The sequence below is a fragment of the Pleuronectes platessa genome, chromosome 4 (assembly GCF_947347685.1).
Source record: "Pleuronectes platessa chromosome 4, fPlePla1.1, whole genome shotgun sequence".
Classification (NCBI taxonomy): domain Eukaryota; kingdom Metazoa; phylum Chordata; class Actinopteri; order Pleuronectiformes; family Pleuronectidae; genus Pleuronectes; species Pleuronectes platessa.
The window spans coordinates 23,829,804-23,853,081 of NC_070629.1; the positions used below are offsets into that span (position 1 = coordinate 23,829,804).

Below are 23,278 nucleotides of genomic sequence, written 5' to 3' on the forward strand. Positions count from 1 at the left end.
GCAACCCCACTTATTAGATTTCATAAGGTTCTGGTCACAAGAGAAAGATGCGGCTGCGCCTCTGTGAGGACGCGGGTGATGTGCGCCAGCGGAGCGACTGAATCTTGACATCCTGGTGAAAATTGCGGGGGGACAGAAACAACTCCAGACGGACGCAGCTCTGCAGGGATCGTTTCGCCACGGAAGACACTGCGTTTTGGCTTCGTTTGTGTGACTCCGTGCGCACGCAGGGCCGGAGAGCTTGAGGTTAACTTTGAGCTGTCTCCTTCCCGAGTGGCTGGAAACGCGTGCATCATGTTTTATTAGAGACTCAACCTAAATATTGCATTATATTAACTTTATTTCACTTTGCGTGAGCCTTTCTGTGACCGCTCCTCACATGAGACGCTCGGCAAGGCGCGCGTCTCCAAACGAGGGCGCACGGAGGTGTGTGGAGAAGTGCAGAGCTCGCTCACTCTAAACCGCTCTGTCGTGTGTTGATTGTTGCCTCGCTGTTCACGACCGGAAATTTGATCATTGCAAATTGAATCTCTCTCCTTCAAGACAACGATTAATCAACCGAGACAAACAGATCAAGCTTTGCGCGCAAGGAAGTTTTTTTCTGTATTTTGCGCTTCTGGCTGAATTGTAACTCTGCAGGGGTTGATGCGCAGCAGGCAGAGTCACAATATTAATTCTGTATTTCTGTGGGGAAATCTGTTCTACAAAGAGGTAGAGCGTCGTTTTTAATTGAAAGGCACCGATCCGTGTTTCGACGCACATCGCCCGGGACTGTTTGTGCGCTTAAAATGGACTTGGAAGACCTGCAGTGGCGGATGCGAGGGAGCTAACATTTGAACACAACACAGAGACGAAACAACAGCAACTGAGGTGAATATAACTATTATCACATTATCTGTTTTGTCCAAAACCTGATGGAACATTTAAATCTGCACAAACATACAATTATGTTAGGACGAATTAAAAAAAAAAAAAAAGAGACCTTGATGAAAAACCAGTTTACAAACAATTCCAATGTCCAAACTTTAATACACATATATTATTATTATATATTTGTTTAGTATCTGTGAAGACTCGTGGAGAACTACACCCAGCATGGCCTCGGTTCTGGACAGCAGCTGCTCCATGGAGCTGAGCGGCTGGAACAGCAGCCTGAGCAGCTCCGGAGCCTCCGTGCCCTGCAACCAGAGCGTCCTGAGGGGCGCCCCGTACTCCCCCGAAGCCACAGCGGTCTTTGCCACCGCCATCACCTGTATGGTCCTCTTCACCATCGTGGGCAACATCATGGTCATCATCGCTGTCCTGACCAGCCGGGCGCTCCGGGGTCCGCAGAATCTGTTCTTAGTGTCACTGGCTGCTGCGGACATTTTAGTGGCCACGCTCATCATCCCCTTCTCCCTGGCTAATGAACTTCTTGGCTACTGGTACTTTAAGTCTCTGTGGTGTGAGATCTACTTGGCGCTGGATGTGCTCTTCTGCACCTCCTCCATTGTCCACCTGTGCGCCATCTCCTTGGACCGCTACCTCTCCATTTCCAGGGTCACGTATGGGCGTCAGCGGACTCCCAGACGCATCAAAGCCGCTATTGTGGTGGTTTGGCTCATCTCCGCCATCATCTCCTTCCCTCCCCTGCTCTCACTGAACAAGAGCGAGCCAGGGGAGGGGGAGGCCGACAGAGGCCCCCAGTGCCAGCTGAACGATGAACGCTGGTACATCCTTTACTCCACCATTGGCTCCTTCTTTGCACCATGCGTCATCATGATCCTGGTCTACGTGAGAATCTACCAAATAGCCAAGCAGAGAACCCGATGCCCACCAGGAGAGCCCAGGAAGGATGTCGCTGGCTGTGCCACGCCAAGTCATCCTCAACGCCATGCACAGGCTAATGGCAAAAATGATGAAGAAAGCACCCCCCCTTCCTCCAACAAAGCCTCCAATGCCAGACCCCCCACCCTTGCCATTACCCCTTCCTCAACCCAAGGAGAGTCTCCAACCGCCCAGAATCCCACACCCAACAATCTCCTGCAACCTCCGCCCCCTTCTACAGCCATGACCCCTGTCACATCCTCCCTTGATACCTCTCCCCATGGCCCCTCACCCCCATCCCCTGTGCCTCAGTCTGCTCCTGCCAAGACTAAAGAGAAGAAGAAGAAGGGCAAGCTGTGGGGAGGGAAAAAAGCTGACAATAACAATGGTGACAGCTCAAGCACAGATAGTGACATGGAGCACAGCCACGGAGGAGGTCGAGGCAGCCCCAGCATGCCAGGATCCCCTGCTGGAGGGGGCATCCACTCCCCGGCCTCAGTCAAGCGGTACCGGGACATGATTGCCACTTCAAAGGGGGCTCGGCTGGTGCCAGGGAGGAAGTCAAAAACAGACAACAACCCTGGGGCAGCGAGGCGTAAAGCGATGGTGAACAGAGAGAAACGCTTCACCTTTGTCCTGGCGGTGGTCATCGGTGTCTTCGTGGTGTGCTGGTTCCCGTTCTTCTTCTCCTACTCTCTACAGGCTGTGTGTCCGGACACCTGTACCATCCCCGATCCTCTCTTTACGTTTTTCTTCTGGATTGGTTACTGCAACTCGTGCCTCAACCCCGTCATCTACACCATCTTCAACAAAGAGTTCAGACAGGCCTTCAAAAAGATATTGTGCAGTGGCACCAAGGGTACTTTCTTTTAGCATAGAAATCCACTGTATTGGACTGGGACATAAAACAAATTATAAATCTGAGGCACAGAAAAAAAAAAAAACAATTTCCATCTCTAGGAACACTGAAAGGGCTGTTTCAAAAATATGTTGAACTATGGAAATTCTAGCATAAAATTCAGAACAGAGTGACACTCTTTTACCACAGTGTGCGCAAGCAGCCAACGTGGACAGTGAAATCCCGACTCTGATACGCACATCATTTTTACAGGGTGTGGCTGAACAATTAGATGTGGGACAGAGGTGGACAATGATAAACTGCTTCGCGCTTCAGTGATGCTGATAAGATTTTAAATGCACAGCTTTATCTCTGTTATCTCACTGAATAAAGCAGAGTACCAGGAGAGAAAGCAGAATAAATATTAGAGGACGAAATACCCATATGAAAGAAAACAGACTTGATATCCTGGAGAAAGGAGGACAACTCCTGAGAATTAACTTCAGAATAAGAATATAAGATGTTTAATGTATAATATATATATAGGTTTTTTGTAGTTATTAAGGACTGTAGAACTTCTGGGTTTAAAGAAAACTGGTGAAAAGAAGGAGAAGTGACCTTAGATTCCAAGGAGCCTAGGGCCCTTTCTCTATCAATACAGAGCACAAGGATCACACACGGTTAGTGACGATTTCTTACATCTGCAGTCTTAATTTGCCCGGCTGCGGGGCAAACATGTGTTTCTTGATTTTATCTACAAGCGCAACAACAAGCAAAGGTTTTCTGGTGATCTCAAAGGTAATAGCACAGACAAGGGCAGCCTTTCTCCCTGAAGAAAAGCCTTTTTGTCAGACACCTTGCTCTCGGCTCAGCTGGGGTCGTAGAAGACACTCAGGTTGTTTGTATTAACACTCTTGGCTTTCGCTTATCACGGAATGCGCAATGGGCTGAAGTGCGAGGGGGATTTTGGACACATCGAGATAAGACAGTGTGACCCATCCCTCCTCCGATCCTCTTGGCTTGCTGTTTTCCTGCGTTTTGACTCAACCCCGACAATCCCACCGGCCTGAACGTCCCTTGTAAGGAGCTGCCTCGGTATCTGGACATTTAAGTCACATATGACATTTTTTAGCCTCTTGAAAATGCCTCACAGTTTCTTATGTGAGCTGCATCTGCTGAAGACTGAGAAAAAAAAAGAGAAAAAAGACTCTTATCATTTAACATGTGAACATTATTTTCCAGCAGTATTTGCCAGGTAGATATTTACATTGATTGTAAAGGGCAGACGGACAATGCATTTATGGGTGTGTAATCTTACTGCTGTTTATTCCAACATGGGTTGTCCTTTTTTTCTGAGAAACCATTTGGCTGAGTCATTCTTTGCCGACGCCTCTGTCACATCATCGCCTGCAGTGGACCTCGACATCGCACATTTGGTTGGCTGCTGAGAGGCGAGGGGATGAATGCTGCATTCATTTTCCTCAACAACAGACTGAGGCTCTGTCAGTTTTTTTCTCAACAACACAACAGAAAAAAAAAAATGGAAAAAAGTGCGAGAAAAAAGAAAATGTATTTGCGACTGTGAACGGCACACGGGCGTATTGACTCAATGGGACAAGGGCTGTCAGCAGCAACACTTCAATTTGACTAATTGTCTGATCTGTGTGAGTGTGAGGTGTGCGTGTTGACTTCGGTGTTTTCCTGTAGAAAATGTCAGTGCCTCCTCCGGCTGCTATGGACCACAGATCTACTGTAATATTGATAAGAACAAAGCCCTGAAATCCTGGTGCAGGCATCACCTCGCTGTCTGACACGCAAATGTTTCACTTGGTAGAGAGATAGGTGGGCGAGCAAGCCTTACTGAGCTGAAAGTCCGTGTTTAACAGTGACATGAAGAACATGGCTTTCAAGTGATCACCCTCAAGGGACCAAAGAGCCTCACAGGACACCAGCCTGACTCTGTGATATCTGGCTCTGTGTTGCTCTAATGTATTTGGTGTATGGGAGGCGAGGATGGAAAATACTGTATTATTTATTTCAAAATTTTTGGGTGTTTTCTGTCTTTTACCTATTTATTGTTCAGTTACTGTGCTTTTTACTCTACAAGTCAAGCGAAGCGGAGCTGTTCAAAAGAGCAAGGGCGCTGTACAGGTTTTTAATATGTTGAATAAGAGCAAAATTGATTTATGCCGTGGAGCTCTCGCTTCGTGAGACTGAGCTTTATTTCAGCTTCGGGGGATGTGTTTGTGTCGAACATGAAGGAACAGGAACTTTGAGTTATGTGCAAAAAGTGCAGAATCGAACAGAGCAACATTTGTCCTCATTGTTTGATGAAATCACTAAAATGTTCAATCGGAGATACAAGCACATTCATGGATGAAAAAAGTTTGAAGCGACCTGCAGCAGGAAAACCTCTCAACTCCAGTGCTTCTGTTGTCAAACTTCTCCTGAAGAAGTAATTGACCATGAACTTGTCAATAGCACCCGCAGTCAGTTTCAGGCGGATGATTTGCAGGACATTAGGGCTTCAATCCATAAGAGCCACAGAGCTGCTCTGAGATTCAATAAGTGATTTAACAGAATATTTGGGAGTAAGAACTCTGTGCACTCGTAAAACTGCTGCCTGTCCTCATCTGAAACCATTATTATCTCTCCGAAAACACCAACAGCTACACAATTATATCAAAAAATAGACAGGGAGGTCATGTATTGATGGCTGCTTCCAATAAATGGGAAGTACTTCTGCTCAAACCCTGCTCAGAACCATGGCTTAATGTGGTGAGAATGCAGCTTTGCTTATTTTGAAACGTATGTATTATGACTTAAAGGCGACAGATGCCGTAATCCGCCTCTTGATCACCATCCTTTTCTCTGGAACCGCCTGTGTTGTCTCTTCCCCAACTGTGTTTGGACCAAGTGCATGGTGTGAGATTCACAATCTTTTATTCCCCATCTGTCATCATCCCTCTCCAGTTTGGAAATAAAGCTACTTGAAAAAGCCTGAACAATTCCCCGGTTCGTTTATTTTATATGTTTTCACAATGCAACATCGGGGGAAAAGGGGAAAAAAAGTATTTCAGGGAAGACAATTACCCATAAGTTGTTCCACAAACATGTGCGTTTTTATAGAATGATGTTTGTCTCGCATGTGTGTTGAACGTTTAGTGATTCTAAAGCAATTTCCAGCCATCATGAAATAGCCCTGAATAGCAACACAACTTCAAGAAACAGTCTGGGCTGATGGTAGTTGAAGATGTCGTTGTAAAATCTTGATGAAACAGGAGGAGCAGGCACCGACAGATGCAGCATAATGTTTCCTAATGCCGGCAAACACAGGGAAGTGCATGAGGGGTTAGAGCATGTTGCCAAATATCACATATGCACCCACACACATACTAAATGCCTCATCCTGCACCAAGTGTCACATACTGTATTCAAGTCATGAAACCTGCTCAGTGCGCACACAGATGCAACCAAGCACACACACATACTTATGATGACAGCTTGTTATATTTGAGGTCAGCAAGCCTACGATGAATTGTAATTGATTTATGCTGATGGGCAGTTTGTGGATTTCTAAGCAAAGATTCTTTCTCTGCTTTCCCTCAGCACACACACACACACACAGACACACACACACATATAAACACAAAGAAGGCACGCCAGTAAAGTGGTGCCCCACCTTTACATCCTCATGGTTTAATTTCCATATTCATGGCTGTGCCTAGGAGGTGAACAGATAACACATCTCAGCCAAGCACCGGGATCCATGAGGTGTGTGTTTACAGTGTCCCTAAGCTCCTTATTCTCCGTCCTCAGCTAGAATTTCAAGCAGGCCTGATGGTGGCAGTGGATTCTCCGGAGAGAAAGAGTCCAGCTAACATGACATACAACACACTCATTAAATTGTTATTCACACAAGATAGTGCCCATCGAACATGAAAAAAAATAATAAGACACACATAAAATACGCAACACATATACACACGAATATGTGCATGCACAACAGATACCATCATTTTTGAATTTATGACGGATAAAGAATTCTCCATTTTGAATACTGTATGTGTTTGTTCGGGGAAGGGGGGTGGGGGGTGGGGGTCGTTCCAGCTCTGAGCGTTTCCATTTCCAATCTTCTCCACGTTATGACGCCAGATAGATGTCTTCACTCTGTAATTTGGCTGTTGAAAAACACCCAACAGGCAGAATGAGAAATGGGAGACAGAACTCAGGCAGGTGTCTCGCCCCATTGAAGGAAGAGGCACTGAAATGCAGTTTCGCTTTGTGAAATCTGTGATAAAAACTTCATTTTTAAGGGAGCACAGGCAATTATGATTAGAATTGCTTTACAGTTTTTTTCGATTGTTTAAGCACGATTTTCAAAACAGGGCCCGGTGTTTCAAACACTAAACACAATCAGCACAACCACACACCCAATCAGCAGAACACCTCAGATCCTTTGCAAAACTAAACACTCATATAAAAACTATACACTTTTTTATCAAAACAATATTATTTTGCCATATGAAACAAACACGCTTCATATTACTTAATTCTGCTTTAGCCAGTTACACACTGCTGTTGCTAACCTTAAACACTTTTAGCAATTCCAGTTCTCAGTGATTAGAGTTCTATAAGTGAAGTACTCTGAGAAAGTGCAAATATACAATAAATTCACCAAACACTACACAAGACCAATGCTGCAGTCCCATGAAAATTGAATTTATTTCTCTCCATATCCCCAAATCAGTCAATATGTCAACATGGAGAATCACAACAAAACATGTCCCAGTTTTCATGCTACTACAGGAGTGTGCATAACACTGCAAGCTCGACAAATATCAGACTAGCCGAACATTCTGTAGAGTTTCAATGAGGGGTACCTGAGCCTGGGGCTGGAGATCGTAAACCCTCCACCACCATGCCGAGAAAAACTCTTTGATTGGGTTTAGAGAAGGAGAGTATGGTGGAAGGTTTGGTACTGTAAACTGTGGATGGTGTTGAAACCAGTTCTGGACCAGAGCAGAGCGGTGGAATGACCCATTGTCCCAGATGACAATGGATTGCATCTGGTGCCTGTGGTTTACTGCTGTGACGATGTTGTGTAATCGGTCCAAACATTTGAGAATGTGAGTTGTGTTGTAAGGGCCCATGTTGGTGTGACGGAGGAGGACCCCATTCTGTGTAGTGGCAGCACAAAGGGTGATGTTACCCCCACGTTGCCCTGGGACATGGATTATAGCCCCGTGGCCAATGATATTTCTGCCTCTCCTTTTTGGTTTTGTCCTACCAACCCTGCCTCATCTATGTATATGAATTCATGCGATTTCCTCAGCATCCATCTGTAAAACTCTCAGAAATACAGTGAAAGACAAGATTGTGTAGTTCAGCATAGGTCTGGAATACAGTACATTTACATTATGAAAGTTATGTGTGCAGTATGCAACATCACACACAACATCATTACTAATGCCGCAGCCGCAGCCTTCTCCACCTCCGTGGATTCCCCCTCTCACCCTCACTCTCCTTCTTTTTTGAGCACAAGCTCCATTTTGGTTGAAAACAGGTGAAGTAAGCTGCTGCATTGCTATAGTGCTTAAACCTGATTGGTGTGTCTACAATTTAGCACTCATGTGTTTGAACACCTGATGGCTGTGTTTAACCAATTGGCCCATAGGGGTGGTCATTTGAAAGCAGTGCTTAGGAATTGCAAGGAAGTGACCTCTTGATATACTTCTGTGTTTAATGTATACAAGTGTGTTTAGTGTTTTGCAGATCACTGTGTGTACTGTTTTGCAAAAAGTGTGAAGCTGACATTGTGCTTATAGTGGTATAGATCTGGGCCATGTTTTGCTCCTTGAGTGTCAGGTTTGATAATTGTGTTATACTTTTGATTTTAGTGTTTATGCAATCGAAAAAAACTGTATATGAATTCATGTGATTGCTATAGTGCTTAAACCTGATAGTTGTGTCTACAATTAAGCAATGCTGTGTTTAAATGCCAAATGGTTAAACATGTTGTGTTTAACCAATTGGCTCATAGGGTGGTCATTTGACAGGCTGTGCTTAGGAATTGCAAGGAAGTGACATCTTGATATCCTTCTGTGTTTAATGTATACAAGTGTGTTTAGTGTTTTGCAGATCACTGTGTGTATTGTTTTGCAAAAAGTGTGAAGCTGACATTGTGCTTAAGAGTCTGATAAACAGAGTGGTACTTGGTGTATGTGTGTGTGTGTGTGTGTGTGTGTGTGTGTGTGTTTGTGTGTGTGTGTGTGTGTGTGTTTGTGTGTGTGTGTGTGTGTGTGTGTGTGTGTGTGTGTGTGTGTGTGTGTGTGTGTTTGTGTTTGTGTGTGTGTGTGTGTGTGGGTTCCATCTTTGGAAGGACCAAATAGAGCTTTGGACCTTGAGAATGAGAACCTTTTAGGAAATGAGGACATTGCCTTCAAAGACCTTTTTAAAAGTAAAGAGTTAAAAGCTGTGTTAGAGTTAGTTCTTTATTGTTTATTTCACTCTGTATTAGCTGTTACCTTGGAAAAAGCTGCTCAGGGATAAACGATTCCTGACTACATCCTGAGAAGAAAGTTCTTTTCAGTCTGATAATTGTTTGTGTACTTTTAATCCACAAATTTCACTTTTAAGTTCATTGGGTGTATTTCCTCTTTTTCTATCGATTTGTATTCGTGTGTATTTGTTTTGATATGACTATTAATTCCTCTGGACATTAGCAAGTGTGACCCTCTCCAGCAGCCCAACATTATTAAAGGAAAATTCATCTCAGCCGTTTGCGGCACATGAAAGTAAATTATTCAATGTCAAAAAAAAAAAATACTATAAATATAGATATATACTGCGAGCAATTGTCCACAAAAGTACAATTAACATTGGATGGAACTTAACTGAATAGAGTTACAGGTTTCTAACACACACACACACACGCACACACACAGATTTCCTGGAGACTTATTAACCTGAACCGTAGTTATAACTTCCATAACCCTGACTCTTAACCTAAAACTAAACCTAAAACCAAACTTAACCTGAACCCTACTTTTCACCAGAGCTACATCTTCCCTAATCATAACGTAAACCTTTGCCTAAACCGAACTTTAAAACACGCTTTTACCTTTTATGAATGAAGAAATTTAATCCATTGAGGAAGAGGAGCCCCCACAATGTGACTGGATAAACAGAGTTAGGTGCCCACAGCATGAGTAATCCCTGGAACACACACACTAAATGAATTTGGTGTCCCAGTTTCCATTTGGTGTGTGGGTCTTCAGGGTTGGAGAGAGCATAATCTTCTCAGTGAGGTCTCTCAAATACACACAGAGTTTGAATAGTCTGCACTGAACCAAACAAAAAAAAGCACACAAAAGATACATCAAAAATAAAAGCCCTGCCGTTTTTTTCCAGCTGCAAGTGTGACGCTTGTAAGAAATATTTGTGTATGGCTTCATCATTGAATTAGGAATGAGGCTCATTTCTGCTTTCCCTGTGGACACAATTATCCAAATGTTTTTCATGGATATAAACCCTGACGCATTATTGTGCCTCCTGGTGCTGGTGAGGAAAAGAACAGAGAGGCTGAATTGTCACATTATTATCATGGGCAGCATCAGGCTTTGCTGTAATAACTCTGCTAGCACTATTTTTTTAATATTAAGAAAGAAAACTGAACTTTGATGAGAATCTGAATCCTAACGCAATCATTTGATTGAAAAGAAAAAGTTTCCCCTTTGAAACTGTCATATCCCTGAGCAGTAGAGTGTTGTTGAAGTTTGTAGATGATGAAGGAAGGACTCCGAGGACCAAGTACTTTCAGTATAATAGAATTTATTACAAGAAACTACAGGTCAAAACGAGCATCTAGATACCCGGAGATTCACAAGCCGAATAGTGAATCTGATTTGCAGTGGTCTAAAGCACACATATATAGGGAGTTTGGATCCACCCATGACTTCAGGTTAAACACATCCCACATGGGATTTCTGACTATAACGGCACATTTTTGTGTCTGAGGACCAAGATAAGTTAATCAAAAGACAGTCCATCTGAATCCATTCATCAGCTGGTCAGAAACAATTCCCTAGATCAAAGGTCATACCCAAGAGTTAGGGAATAAATAAGATAACCATCTTGAGGACTCTCTGAGACTGACTAAGAGTCCAAAAGGCAGTCATCATCAATCTAAGCCAAGTCATTATGTTTTAAGCACACATACCAACATGTTTTAGTCTAATGAATACACGACATAACCCCCCTTCGAGACTAAACAGAGTCTCGAAATAATCAAAAGAATAAAACATACAGGCAAAACAACCATGAAATGTCAACCTACAATAATAGAGATAACTTGTGTGAGACTTCGAAGCAACGTTGTTGAATAAGAAGAGGGGAGAGAGCCTGCAGTGTCTTTATTTAGCCGGGCCATCGTGGAAAGGTCACAAAGTTCATTTTAAAACATGGACATGCATGCACGTACAAACCCACACACATGCTAAGGAAGTCGTAAACACACATACACACCACTTGGGGTAAGCGCGCAATCACGAATCAAAGTGCACACAAAGAAAAGCAAACTGGAGCCAAGAATAGAGAAGCAGATGACGAACTGACACAACTGCACAAGCAGAGACACAATTCTGAGTATCAGCACCCACACGCTGTCTAATGTGAACCAATAAAATAATATTAATAATAAAACAAAAAAATAAATCCCAAATCCACTGATTTTGTGACACAGCATGTCATTGTTAGCTGACACATTAAGGATGCTCTACTCTGTGTTCATTCACTGACACAGCGTAATCAGTGCAACATCAATCTTGTAAAGAGCATCGCACTGATATCTTTGGAGTGGACAGTGTGTGTGTGTGTGTGTGTGTGTGTGTGTGTGTGTGTGTGTGTCTTTTGGCACAGGAACATGAACAGGATACGCTGTTTGGATGAGAAAGTGTCATGTCCTCTCTGAGTTACACAGTTGTATACTGGGATAAGCAGTGGACTCAACACTTTGCAGACAGATTCCATTACAACACTAGTTAGGAATTAAAACAAAACAAGTGCAAGTCAATATGTTGAATTATTCATTAATTAAAACTGCCCAGTTTTGTTAGATTTTTGCTGATGTCTGCAAGCTGAGACTGTTTGCGGGTGCGTGATGTTGTTTGATTTAGAGTCAATACAATTCAAATCTAGAATAGCACTGAGTAGAGTGTATTCCCTCCGCCAAGGCCCAGCAGTCCCCTAACATTCTGCATCAAATCCAAATGATTTGAACATACACAATATCTCAATTATACATGGGTGGTGACTAAAGGTTTGGTCTGCTCTCTAAATTGTCTTTTACCGAAATTGTGAATTGGTGTGTGTGTTTGTTTGTGTATGTGTAAGGTGTCCCCTGCAAACACAGACTCCCTTAGAGATGCATTTTTCCTCAAGATCAATGAATCTGATGTGAAGATGACATAAATTTCCTTTTAGAAGAAGGTAGAAAGATTTACTGGATCTGCTCCTTTGTCCGGACCCCGTGCCTTCCACCAAGTTTGGTGAAAACCCATGCAAAATGATGCAAATGATGCTGGGGTGAAAAGATAACCTCCTTTTTTGTAATGGATATATACTTTATTCACAGAAGGCTGCACCACATGTTTATGAAAAACAAAGAAAGAATCTGCAATGTATGGACTTAAGACAACTTCATTCAACAAAATTGAAATAAACGGTTCTGACCAGGTTCTTGCAGGTTCATCTCTGATATTTAGCAAAATTATATTTGGGAGACACAAAATTATATTATCAGCATCTCTAATGTGCTGGGCCATTTCTCCGCTGGATCGTGTGAATAGTCCACTGTAGAGTCCTCCTTAAAACCACTAATTTTTATTTTTACACCCCAGTTCTTGCATGAGATTAAATAAACAAGATATAACACGATCATTAGTGCTGTTTAGAGATACTGATAGGTGGATTTTGTCATAATTGGATACAGTCAGGCTCCGCTTCCAGTGTTTTCATGGGCCAAAGGGCTGCTGGGGTGGTTTCCTGCTCCCACACAGACATGAGAGTGCTATTGGTCGTCTCTTCCCACTGTTCTGCAACACAGTGAACAAGAACGTTTCCCGAAATGTCAAACTATTCCTTTCAACAAAAACTACCACATATTAGCTTGAACTTTACAATGTTCTATTAAATTCATTCAAGTCTATTCCATCAGCCAAAACGTGATTTAATAACTGCATGATTGTGGGATTTTTCCTCATATCATTACATAATGATACATTTGAACTGTAACGCAATTTTATAATTAAGGCTGCTGACCCTAGTTTTCTGGCACCGTCCCACAGCTTCTTCCCTCTACTTTGAAGTCCCAACAGTGACGAGATCCGTGGTTAGTGCGGATGAAGGGCTCCATGTGACAAACAGGAGGAGAACATCCAGCATAGCAAAGATAAAGAGGCATTTATTTCTTATCACAGTCTCAACTTTCAAACCTTGTATAGGTCTTTGTATCAAGAATTTCTCTTCTGGTTTCAAAGCTTTTCAATTTTTTTTTAATGAATATGTTTTTTAGTCCACTTCGAAAACCAATATTGAGGCCAGCAGACAGAGATAGTAAGGTGCTGCCTCTTTGATGAGATTCTTGGATCAAAGTTGTTGTTTTCTTCACTTGTTTATCCCTCGACCTGCACATACTGTTCATTCACCTGCTTTTTGTGCGGAAGCTTTTATGCTCATAGTACTGAATAATTAGTTTTTACATTTTCAATTACTCTACATTGCTTGAATAAATAGGGACCGACATGCAGGGAGAATGAAGTTACCCAATTCTCAAGGCATTTACAACAATATTCAAAACTACAAAAGCTTTAATATATCTGAATCTGTCACGGTCATGAAAAATTATACCACTATACCACACTATATATTATCTCTGTTCATGAATACCATTTCTGCTTGTGTAACTGCCTAAATGGCCTTTGGTGACCTGATTTACTAGGTATTCGTCTCTGAAAAGGTCTGCACATCAGAGCAACAAATCTGAGACTCTCCACCAGAGAGTCTTATCTCCTGGGATTTTACTTTTCACTCGGTTCACGCACACAAACATTCTTCAACTCTTCACACACACACATTTCACCTGAATCTCATAAAAGCACACGCCTGCGAATGTTTTATTGTCATTCCCTCTGAGGATTGCTCTTTGCATGCTGTATGATTGTCTGACCTTCCCTGAGAGAAATAAAGTATACTTAAAAGACTAAGATTCTCAAATCTCTTTATTTCAGAAGTCTGACCAGGTCAAACTTCCATCACAGTCACTGATCAGCGTTTAGGCAGAAAGTCTATGAGTGCAACTATGAAGAGCGGAAACCCTCGTTTGCTTTCATGTGCCAACAGACGTCTGAGACAAGTCATCTGAGATGTTTAAGATTAATATTTCCTGTTAGCCTCCCTGTGCAAAGTGGATATTGTTTTGAAAAGCATGAGACTCCTACACTGTTTCCACACCAGTCGTTTGGTTATGTTTAATGTCAAATGTAAAATCTGTTTGCAAAGCCATGTCATTTTTCACGAAGCACGAGTGGAGACATAAAAACCATCTAACTTACAGACAAGAATAGGGTGGTTATAGTAAATTGGAATTTCATATCAAAGTCTTCACTCCCAGGGTCTGAGCAACATTTTCCAACTACCAGATAGTTAAGATATGCAAAACGAAAACATCCCATGCAGTTATTCATAGTTAATTAATTATGCTGTTTTTAGGTTAATGAATCACTAATATGTTTTATTGGCGGAAACAGCACAATTTGATTATTATTATAAGATTAACTATGATGTACTGGTGGGATTTTCAGAATGCCAACTTGCACAAAAAACTTTTTACAACTTGGTTTCCAAGTAAAATTGTATAATTTGATTTTTCTGTTTACACCTTCAGGCCATTTGAGGACATAACAGTAAGATGACATGATTCAGAGTTTCTTAGAAGAAAATAACAGCTTAATACATGGTTGGGCATTTCTCAGAGACACACAAGTGCTTGCCTGTGTTTTGCGATATAAATCTCTCACAGGCATTTCACACTCTTTTCCGGTATAACACATGAAGAGGGTGGATTGGGGCAGTTGAGGGCAGATGTCCGTCTGGGCCTGTCATTGCATGTCTGACGACAAAACAACTAACCAAATGATCAGAGATGTGACGGGAGCCAGGAAAGCAGAGGCCAAATTGAAAGAGATAGGTGTTACTGATTGACAGCAGAGGAATTCTCTAGATTGCTTATCAAGCATTGTGGCCATTGATTGATGGGATGAACAATAATGAAACATGACACAGGGCTGATGCAAAATGGCACCTAGTGAGCATGGGAATCATGGAATCTAAATCCACATGTGTGTGTGTTTCTCACACTCATGCATGGATACACACAGTCCCATTAAGAACATTAAGTACTTTTTCAGCCACTAAAGTAATTGTGAAGTTCTCATCCAGCAGCAGCAGCAGCAGACCACCAGATCACTGAGCCGACTGATGCATACTGAGTCTGAGATCCGATGTGCCGTGGTGAATACAAAGTGAGCATTTGAAGTGTGCTGTCTGACGTACCTGGAGACCGCTCCTACACAGGCATCACCAGATGAAATCACACTGGTACGTTCCAGGAGCCTGGTAACAAGTTATCAAGGAAATATTGCACACACACAAGTTAGACTTGTAACAACAGTGAGATTTTTGTGTTAAATATATTTGTGAGAGGTAATAATCCCTGTGAAATATCCTGACACAGTGACTGTGAGAGTGAATGGTTGTTTATCTCTGTGTATTGGCCCTGTGATAGATTCATAACCTGTCCAGGGGGAACCCGGGGGGCACTGAGATTGGCTCCAGTCCTCCGGCGACCCCCAAAGAATAAGCAATGGATGGGATCGATGATAAAACCATGAAAGGCTCATTTTGTATCAGTCTAGCTTTAGTTGTATAAGTGTGTCCTTATGATTCATATGTGGGTGGATGCCCAATTATCTCTATATCCCGCCTGACTGAAAGTGCACCAAATATTTTATGACTCCACGTACACACTGCAGATAGTAACCCCCATATGATAAAAAACAATTAAAGATATCAAAAGCATACATGGTGAGTCAGAGTCAGATGATGATGTGACTGCTCTTACTATGTTTTTGTGGTAGTTCATTAGTGCCACTTTAAAAGTGAAGAAGGGAAATTAAGCTGAAAATAAGGAGGAATAGACTGCATTTATAGAACACTTTTTTACACACATTCATACAGTGCTGCCATACGCAAGACTTTTTCTATCACACTTTCTTCTCACAGGGCAGCCATCAGGGGCAAGTTTGGCTTCAGGACAAATCGGCAGGCACAGGAGCCGAGGATAGAGCCACCCTTGCTCTGGTTAAATCAGTTCTTATTGGAGCCATGTTTTTTCTGCAACATGCTCAAAAGAGGAGTTCTGCTGTGGCCCTGTCATAAGGGACAAAGCCCAAGTTTACATTAGACCTTCAACACCAATCAAAGTTACAAGGCTGCAAACCATAGACTGTATACAAAGATGGACAATGCATCTCAACTGCCTCTTGCTATACAAAAAATGAAACCAAAATATTTTGAATATGAAGGGTGCCGTCTTGGGAAACATGTATCTTCTCTTAAGAAGTGATTTGTAATGATCACTGATTATTTGGTGCTTTGTGCACAATCAAGTGGGCAGCTCTTCATTTCCATATCTGTTTAATCTGGATCAGTAATACACCACAATATAACAGACATGATGTCAAGCTACAGTTTATTGGATTTCATAGAGTGAGCTAATTGGCAGCTATTTTCAGTTTTTTTTTTATCTGTGTGACCCTGTGCTCCTTTCAGTCTCTCCTTTAGACAAGCTTCACTTTATCTGCCTCAGCTTTATGAATTTGTATGAGGGGTTAGGCCTAAATCTACGAAAGGCTTACATACAAGATCTTCACATCTGTCTCCAGCCAGACTAGCATTTGTTCCTCACTGTGTTAGTCATTTTCGTGTCAGTAATTTTTCAAGCAAAAAAGCCAAATCCAATTATTTTGATAATTTAGAGTTTTTGCTATGTCATTATACCCTTTTCAATAATAAGGATCCTTGAGTTTTGGACATAAATTTGTCACTTACAATCTTTGACCCTGCCTCCGTAAAGTGCAAAGAGATGAAAAAAAGCCTATATATTTATAAGCCCCTCAATGGTAATACATTTATTTATGATAATGTCCAACATTTATTTCGATTTATTTCCTCTTATAGCATTTTTTTGTGAATTTTATTTTGAACTTTGTGTCACTTCCGGCCACCATCTTGGTTTGGGACGTGTCGGAGAGGAGTTGGTTAGCAGCTTAAACTTTCACTTTAAGGAGAAGCTGTATTTTATCCTGGAGGAAAGAATAGTTCCTGTGGACATTGGAGGCGAACTGTGGTGAGTTTTGTTTGCTGTTAAATGATGTGGAGTGTTTTGAGGTAAAACCAGGAGCTGTAGTGATAATTAAACACATGTAGATAGAAGATGGAGGAAGCTAACAGATGCTAGCAGCGCTGCTAGCGACACTAGCGAGGCACGCGCCATAAGACAGGTGCACACACACAAGCTCACTGAACTTGTGTGGAGAAGATGTAGTTTGGCTGTTGTGTTTGTTTTGACTGGTGTGTGTGGCTAATACGATGGGTAAAAATAAGCTAAACAGTTAGCTCACGTTAGCTGCCACAACACTTCAACATTTGTTTAACTTCGGCTCCTGGTTATGTTGCCACCATGTTCTCTAAAAGTCAGGTTAATATAAAGAGACAATGACAGACGTCTGGCTTGTTTCGGTTGGTTGGTTACAGTAAGTTTATTTGATGGGGAACTGCTTTCAAATCAAAAAAACTATGAAGCAAATTAGCATATGTGTCGGACACAATTGACATACAACTGGATAACAGATAATCCAATACTTAAATACCAATTGAATGTTGCTATAGTAGAATTATATTGCAGAAGAGGACATGCAGGGCAGTCATTTTGATCTCAACTCATTATGATTTAATTATGCTGAAGAGCTGCTTAAACTTCTATATGATTATGATAAGAAATCAAATTGTATTATCCCCAAGGCTACATAGGCTTGCTTAATTAGTTTTTATCTTAAATTAAACAAAGTAAAAGAATGTGGTACATGTGTTTTCTCATTTTTATCCATTTTTAGATGATGAAAGACAGTCTAGAGCTACAGCCGGCTCAGAGATAATACTACAGCTGCTGCAGTCAGTGCCTAGTCATCCTACAACTGATTTTCCTTTTAATAACTATTATGGCCTTGGTATTCTGGAAAGTTCTAAATTACAGCACATTAATAATACATTAAAAAAGTAATTGAATGGTTCTCTATAACAGTCAAAGTGAACACCTGCCACTGTTGACATTAAACGCTGGATTACCATCGTGGCGATTTGAAGTCTTCTGCAGTAGGAAGATGAAGAGACGGGTGACAGACAGCTCCTATCAGTCTACCTCATACGTTATCATTCATCCATGGCCTGTGTCTTCACCTTCACTTTACACTCACTATCGTCTTTACTGCACAACCACAGAGATGTGGTGGATATTTTGCAAAGCTGTGACTGATTAAAAGCTCTGAGTGATTACCTCTTTCTTATCTGCTGGCTTTTGATACAGTATATTCGACCTTAAAATATTATTAACGTTATTCTGCTTTGTACGAGCATCGACACTGACTGAGTGTAAGTCAGAAACTAGCACTAAAGCATATTGCAAAATATAGAGCTGCTCCATAGTCAACATAAATGAGGACATCTGCCATTACACATTAACTTCCAACCAGTCAGTCAATATCCCTTTCTTGAAGAAGATGAGTTCTTCTTTATAAAAAGTGACACAGATACAGTAAATTAAACTTGACTCATGGACTAGACCCTGTATACTTTGGACAGTACATGGCATTTCTTGTATTTCTTCTATGAAACAATATTTATATGTATTGTAAATAGTGTTTCTCTCAGAGTATTACAGAAGCATATAAATCATTGACATAAAAAACTACATTCAACCAAGAATAGTGGCGGAAAGAAACATGGATACTGTGACAGAATGTCAGCTGTAGAAGTAACAGACCATTGTTTATAGACTGAGCAGCCTTCTTATATAATCAAATGTCCAAACTCAATCGCTTTCTGTAATGGTATTGTCTAGACTGACAGAGATTATATATGAGAAAAAAGTATAAAACTTTTATTTTCTGGGTTTTTGTCACATTTGATCTTTTACAGAAGGAAAAAAACAGGCAGTGTCTGAAATGCACTGAGAAGCCTTTTCAAAGGTTTTTCCATACACAAAGTTTGGCCAAGTATGAATTTAATCTGGCCGAAAGTAGCGTTTCTGGAAATTCCGATAAATTATGAAAATGGCATTATTAAACCATATCATAAAGCTGAACCAAATGGAACATGACTGGAGAAGAACCACAACTACCAGGGATCTGCTGAAGATGAGTTTGACTTGGCATGAAATATAATATTTACAACTATTTCTATGGACACTAAGCTTTGTTCAGGCAGAATTGTTTAATAAACAACATTAATCCTGAGACGTTTAGTTAGTTGGTTTAGTTTTGTTACAGTCATTGTTTAGTTTCGTTACAGTATTTTAAGCATTGCCTTATCAGTTTCTGGCTTTTTGACACACACGAAGGCAGCCCGTAGTTTGGATAGAAAGCTTATGTGTAACTGAAATCATAACTGCTCCTGCTAAACTCTGCAGAGGTTAAATTGAGTACAGATCTGATTAAATCAATAACAGGAAGGCACAAATACTCAGACAGCAAACTTGTGGTCTTTCTTTGGTCAGAACTTAATTATTAAACCTGAGAAACAATAATTATTAGGGGCTGAACGTTTTTTGTTTTTAAGTTTAGCTCAAAGAAGAAGTTAATTTATATTCATGCAATACTTTACTCACTTAAAGTGACTGTATATTTCGTATGAGTTAGTGTCATGCAGGGCTCTCTCTGCCATGTGTATGGACAAAAATGCAATGCTGCTCTAATTTTATTTTCCCCTGTCCTCATAAATCTGTAGATATACATTTAAACTTCCTGTGTACAGAGTAACTGGGGGTATAAATCCTTGAGATAAGCTTCCTGTTTAATATGCTGTTCTGCCGCTTTAAAGAGATTGTACATCGCAATTTGACAGCAGCATCCAGTGTATACACACCGAAAGACAAATACACACAAATTATTAGCCTCACAGAGAGAAAATATTTACAGGATGCGTTACTCCATACAGCCTCTATCAACAAACATAGTTTTAAATAGTAAACAAACATTCTGAAAATATTGAGAGTTAAAGCTATAGTCAAGACTTCAACAACATTTAATCAGCATGTCAACAGAAATGATCAGATCTGATGTCCCACCTGACCTCCGATAGCGTTGCTGCCTAAATCATCATATTGACAACACAAATTCGTTAACCTCACATTAATGGCTATATAGACTGACTGATGAGGACTTTAACCAATTCAAAACTGACATCAATGTAATGAGATCATGCAAATAGCAAAATTGCAGCTGGGGATAGGCGTGGTGCAAATATGCGTAACAGCTTATTCTAGTATGAATACAATATATGAATGCAGATGGAGCATTTTCATAACATAAACTTGCCTAACAGAACAGCATTAAAGAGAGAGTTCACAGAAAAATTTAAATCCACTCATTATCTACTCACCACTATGCCAATGGAGGGGGTGGGTGAAGTGTTTGAGTCCACAAAACACTTCAGGAGTTTCAGGGGTAAAGATTGTTTCAGCGACTTCAATATTATAAAACAACAGAAAAAACATAACATTCCTCCATACTGCTAGTGTGGTGTCATCCAAGTGTCCGCAAGCCCAGAGATTCAAACTCGACTCCAAACGAGTTCATTTACACTGTGTTTTAAGTAGGGCTGAACGATTTGGGAAAATAATCTAATTGCGATTTTTTTCCCCAAATATTGCGATTGCGATTTAATATGCGATTTTTTTATTTTATCTTCTTTTTCCCCCCCAAAAAACCATAATGAATGATTTAAATATGACCAACACAATATTAGATACATTTACTGTACAATATTCTTTCCCACATTTTAATTTAACGGCTCATTACAAAACAAGAACAACAAATCAGTGTGCATTTAAGTAATTTAATCAAAGTCATTGTAAGTATAAACACAAGGCATGCACTTTTTATAACCTGTGTGCAAAAGTTACCGTCCTGAGAAAAACATTTTTTAAATTATAGTCTTACTGCTCCCAAGTCAGTAACATTTCCAGTGTTGGTTAAGGATACTATATTCTATATACGTATTCTGAATACTTGGATTACTTCCACATTGAATTGCATTTTATAAGTGTTGGAATGCGGCGTTGTTATAGGCAGTGGAGCAGCAGCAGTTTAAGCTCTGTGTCCGCGGATGCGGCGGGCCAGCTGGATGCGCTGGAAGGGCAGCGTGCGGATCAGCAGCGCCGTAGATTCCCGTTCATGTCCGGGTGGTCCTGCAGCGGCATGGAGGCGCCGGGCCTCAGCAGGAACACCCCCATGCTGAACACCTCCGTCTCGCAGATGTGCATGTAGGTGACCGGGGGGCTCTGGAGCCCCGCCGCCCCGGAGCACGGCTTGCTTTTCCGGGGAGTGATTTTCAGGTCCGCCGCCCGCAACGCGGTCAGCAGCAGGATGAGCTCGCTCTCTGAGTCCGCCACATCGGCCGAAGAATTTAGGTCCCTGTGTAGATGATGCAGGCTTGCTTCGCTATCTTCTTGATCAGAGGAGTTTTGTTGTTCCGCGGCATTCTTGCTGCGGGTGAGGACAGCAGCCCAGTGCCCTACCTTCTTTCGCACGTTTTAATCGCGCATGTTGCGATTAGAAAATCGCGTTTTATCATATCGCGATTTTATCGCAAATGCAATTAATCGTTCAGCCCTAGTTTTAAGCCTTCAATCGTATTGGATCGACTGCAACACTGTTTACCCCTGAAACTCAAAAAGTGTTTTGTTGAAATCACTTCACCTAACCAGGAGAGATAATGAGTAAATTTTCATTTGTTCGGTGAACAGAAAGTTTAAGCTGTTCCCAGAAGACATAAAAAAGCTATTTATATTGCCTTAGTTACCTGATAAAACAAAATGAAGTTAAGAAGCAGTGTGGCTCATGCTGATTAATGTCACACTCACTGTTTATTTTTTTCCAAATAGAACTTCACAGCAGCTGGTAAAGAAAATGTAACATCGATGTAAAAAGCTTATTTACATCGAAACATATGAGTGGATTACCATAGCATACTGATTTAGTATTACTATACATTTCATAAAGTTTATTGGCACAAACCTACTGCAGTATACATGATATTAGTAAAACAGCTGCTCTGTTTTTAAATAGGTTGTATTGTAATGGGTGCCGCAGTAACCTAGTCAGACAGAAGAAATCATTTGGAAATCAAATCAAAAACGATTCAACACCACATCACACAGTTAGTTATTTGACACTATGCAAGATTTCAAAAACATTTTTAAATAACCCTCCTGATGTGTGGGCTGAGCAACCAGTGAGAGTGAGAGACATTAAAAGCACGACTGAGGCCTAATAAAATGTTTTTAAGCTCTAACAGGATCAGAGGTATCATGTCATTTCACCCTCTGATGGAGGGTAGAGAAGGGAAACCTGTGTGTTATGTTGGAACACGAGCTAATCCACATTTCAAGTGCCTGCATGTGTGCAGGGGTGTGTAGCAACAATTGGCAGCAAAAATGAATTTTCTTTATTAAGGGAAAAGTAATGTCCATCTGCTCTGGTTTGTTATAAATTGTATAAATCAGTTGTGTATGTCACATTAAATGGAAAATAATGTGTTCACTGCAGGCAAATGAGCTTTGACTCCCTCCCCTCACATCTCCCGTCTCTTCTCTCATTTGTCTTTGCTTGCTGCATTGGTGTCTACCCTATTACCTCTGATTTGGCTTGTCTAGTTGTGAATGCCTAATCATGCTGAAGATGCCACACTATCATCCCTTTAGGGCTTTATTTTTATACCTCTCCTCTCATCTTGTCGGTGGGTTGACAGTTATTCCAGGCTGGGAGGGAGGATGTGCCATATCCAGCTAATGTAGCAATAAAGACAGCCAGTGGATGTCATATGAATCCACACGTCTACACGTATGTTTTGTAGAAAATAGGAGATTTCTTAGTAGCCATAAAACCCGACACAAAAGTTCCCGGACTTCCTTATTTTGATAATTAATTATTTGTCTTTCTTTTGATATTCTCCATTTTCACTCTGAGATAATCCTTAACTTCAAACTGTTAACATGTCCTCTATTTCTTATAAGATGGGGCTGAATGTGTAGACACCAGTGGCCTTCATCAGACAAACCCTGCTGCTGCTTCAGAAAAGGTAGGACAAACATCCGTATTACTGTTGCCCACAGAGGACAACAAGATCCTGAATCAGCCTTCTGTGGCTGCGCTTGGGTGTTTGTGTTCATATGTGTGAGCACATTGTTTTGAATCCTCAACAGTGGGTGTACAGGGGGTTCCAATGCCTTTGTCGTTG

The 23,278-nt window shown here is 41.2% G+C and overlaps 1 protein-coding gene across 1 annotated transcript; it reads left to right on the forward strand.

The window, feature by feature from the left end:
* adra2b (adrenoceptor alpha 2B) lies at positions 1–5,652 on the forward strand. The gene is made up of 2 exons (XM_053421208.1): positions 1–870; positions 1,062–5,652. Exon 2 carries the CDS (start codon positions 1,096–1,098, stop codon positions 2,677–2,679), a length of 1,584 nt encoding a protein of 527 aa, XP_053277183.1. The 5' UTR covers positions 1–870; positions 1,062–1,095; the 3' UTR covers positions 2,680–5,652.
* The last annotated feature ends 17,626 nt before the right edge of the window (positions 5,653–23,278 follow it).

What these genes read in the sequence shown, in the direction of transcription:
- adra2b (XM_053421208.1), top strand. Translation starts at nt 1,096, where the DNA reads ATGGCCTCGGTTCTGGACAGCAGCTGCTCCATGGAGCTGAGCGGCTGG.